The following is a 2,614-nucleotide window of genomic DNA, read 5'->3' on the forward strand; positions in this document are numbered from 1 at the left end:
ATATTACCTGAGAGTTAAAGGTTGGGAAAAAATTTTTCAATCAAATGGACCCAAGAAACAAGCAGGGGTAGCAATCCTAATATCTAACAAACTAGACTTTAAAATAAAATCAATCAAAGAGATAAAGGAGGGCCCAGACCAGCAGAGGCAGCAGCCGGAGCAGCCGCAGCCTGAGCCCTCTCCTGCCCGCCCGCCCGCCCTCCGCCGCCCACCGCCGCCCTCCACCTGCCCCGGGGTCTCTTTCCCCCTTCCTCCTCCTCCACCCCCCCCCTCCTCCGCCCGCTAGCGGGGGGCACCCCTCGCCTTCCCGCCAGCCCCTATTGTTCCGCCCCTGGCCTCCCGCCCTTCCCCGCCCTTCCCCTTCCCGCCCGCTCCCCTTTTCCCCTCAGTGGACTCGCACCTCCAGTTTTGGCTTTCACTCCCACCAGTGACCAAAGACTTGACCACTCCAAGTCCAGCTCCCTGTTACTACTAGACATGGACACCGGTGTGATTGAAGGTGGATTAAATGTCACTCTCACCATCAGGCTACTTATGCATGGAAAGGAAGTTGGCAGTATCATCGGAAAGAAAGGAGAATCTGTTAAGAAGATGCGCAAGGAGAGTGGTGCACGGATCAACATCTCAGAAGGGAATTGTCCTGAGAGAATTATCACTTTGGCTGGACCGACTAATGCCATCTTCAAAGCCTTTGCTATGATCATTGACAAACTGGAAGAGGACATAAGCAGCTATATGACCAATAGCACAGCTGCCAGTAGACCCCCAGTCACCTTACGGTTGCTGGTTCCTGCTAGTCAGTGTGGCTCTCTCATTGGGAAAGGTGGTTGCAAGATCAAGGAAATAAGAGAGAGTACAGGGGCTCAGGTCCAGGTGGCAGGGGATATGCTCCCCAACTCAACTGAGCGGGCAATCACTATTGCTGGCATCCCGCAATCCATCATTGAGTGTGTTAAACAAATCTGCGTGGTCATGTTGGAGACTCTCTCCCAGTCCCCTCCGAAGGGCGTGACCATCCCGTACCGGCCCAAGCCCTCAAGTTCTCCAGTCATCTTTGCAGGTGGTCAGGACAGGTACAGCACAGGCAGCGACAGTGCGAGCTTTCCCCACACCACCCCGTCCATGTGCCTCAGCCCTGACCTGGAGGGACCACCTCTAGAGGCCCATACCATTCAAGGACAGTATGCAATTCCACAGCCAGATTTGACCAAGCTGCACCAGTTGGCAATGCAACAGTCTCATTTTCCCATGACCCATGGCAACACCGGATTCAGTGCAGGTTTGGATGCGTCTGCTCAAACTACTTCTCATGAACTCACCATTCCAAATGATTTGATTGGCTGCATAATCGGGCGTCAGGGCGCCAAAATCAATGAGATCCGTCAGATGTCTGGGGCGCAGATCAAAATTGCAAACCCAGTGGAAGGATCTACTGATAGGCAGGTCACCATCACTGGGTCTGCTGCCAGCATTAGCCTGGCCCAGTATCTTATCAATGTCAGGCTTTCCTCGGAGACAGGTGGCATGGGGAGCAGCTAGAGCAGTGCAGGTTCATCCATGATCCCTTCCTGCTCTTCACCACCACCCATGATCCATCTGTGTAGTTTCTCAACAGTCAGCGATTCCAGGTTTTAAATAGTTTGTACATTTTCAGTTTCTACACACTTTATCATCCACTCATGATTTTTTTAATTCAAAGCGTTTTAATTCCTTTCTCTGTTCAGCAGTTATGCTGAGATATCCATATTTAGTTTTATAAGCTTCTCCCCTTTTTCCATTTTTTTTCATTTTTTTGGCTCATGAATTTTTGTTTGCCATGGAAATGTAAGAGTGGAATATTAATACATTTCAGTTTAGTTCTGTAATGTCAGGAATTTTTCAAAAAAAAATTAAAAGATGGACTGGAGCTTTTTCTTTGTGAATAGAAAAAAAAGAGATAAAGGAGGTCATTACATACTCATCACAGGTGAAACCCACCAAGATGATGTGTCTATCCTGAACATCTATGCCCCCAATACAAAGGCATCCACATTCGTTAAAGAAACATTATTAGAACTTAAATCTCATCTAAAGCCCCACACAGTTATAGTGGGAGATTTCAACACACCACTCTCACCACTAGACAAGAATACCAGACAGGAACTCAACAAAGAAGCAAAGGGTCTAATAGAAGTAATGACCCAGCTGGGATTAACAGATATCTATAGAACATTTCATCCACATAAAAAAGAATATACCTTCTTCTCACCACCACATGGAACCTTCTCAAAAATCGACCACATACTTGGCAACATATCAAACCTCAGCAGCTACAAAAAAATTGGAATAACTCCGTGCATCTTATCAGACCACCATGCCTTAAAATTAGAATTCAACAACAACACAAACTGCAGAAAACCTACAAACTCATGGAAATTGAATAATGCTCAACTGCACCATCCCTGGGTCAAAGAGGAAATAAAGAAAGAAATTAAAGACTTCCTCGAATTCAATGAGAATGAAGACACAACATACCCAAACCTATGGGACACTTTGAAAGCACTGTTACGGGGGAAGTTCATAGCACTAAGTGCTCACATGAAGAAACAGGAAAACAGTTATACCAGAGAATTAA

The 2,614-nt window shown here is 46.7% G+C and overlaps 1 protein-coding gene across 1 annotated transcript; it reads left to right on the forward strand.

The window, feature by feature from the left end:
* The first annotated feature begins 374 nt into the window (after positions 1–374).
* LOC121136361 (poly(rC)-binding protein 2-like) lies at positions 375–1,906 on the forward strand. Its single transcript, XM_040736680.1, has one exon. It carries the CDS (start codon positions 478–480, stop codon positions 1,537–1,539), a length of 1,062 nt encoding a protein of 353 aa, XP_040592614.1. The 5' UTR covers positions 375–477; the 3' UTR covers positions 1,540–1,906.
* The last annotated feature ends 708 nt before the right edge of the window (positions 1,907–2,614 follow it).

The sequence above is a fragment of the Mesocricetus auratus genome, unplaced genomic scaffold, assembly GCF_017639785.1.
Source record: "Mesocricetus auratus isolate SY011 unplaced genomic scaffold, BCM_Maur_2.0 Super-Scaffold_100066, whole genome shotgun sequence".
NCBI lineage: Eukaryota > Metazoa > Chordata > Mammalia > Rodentia > Cricetidae > Mesocricetus > Mesocricetus auratus.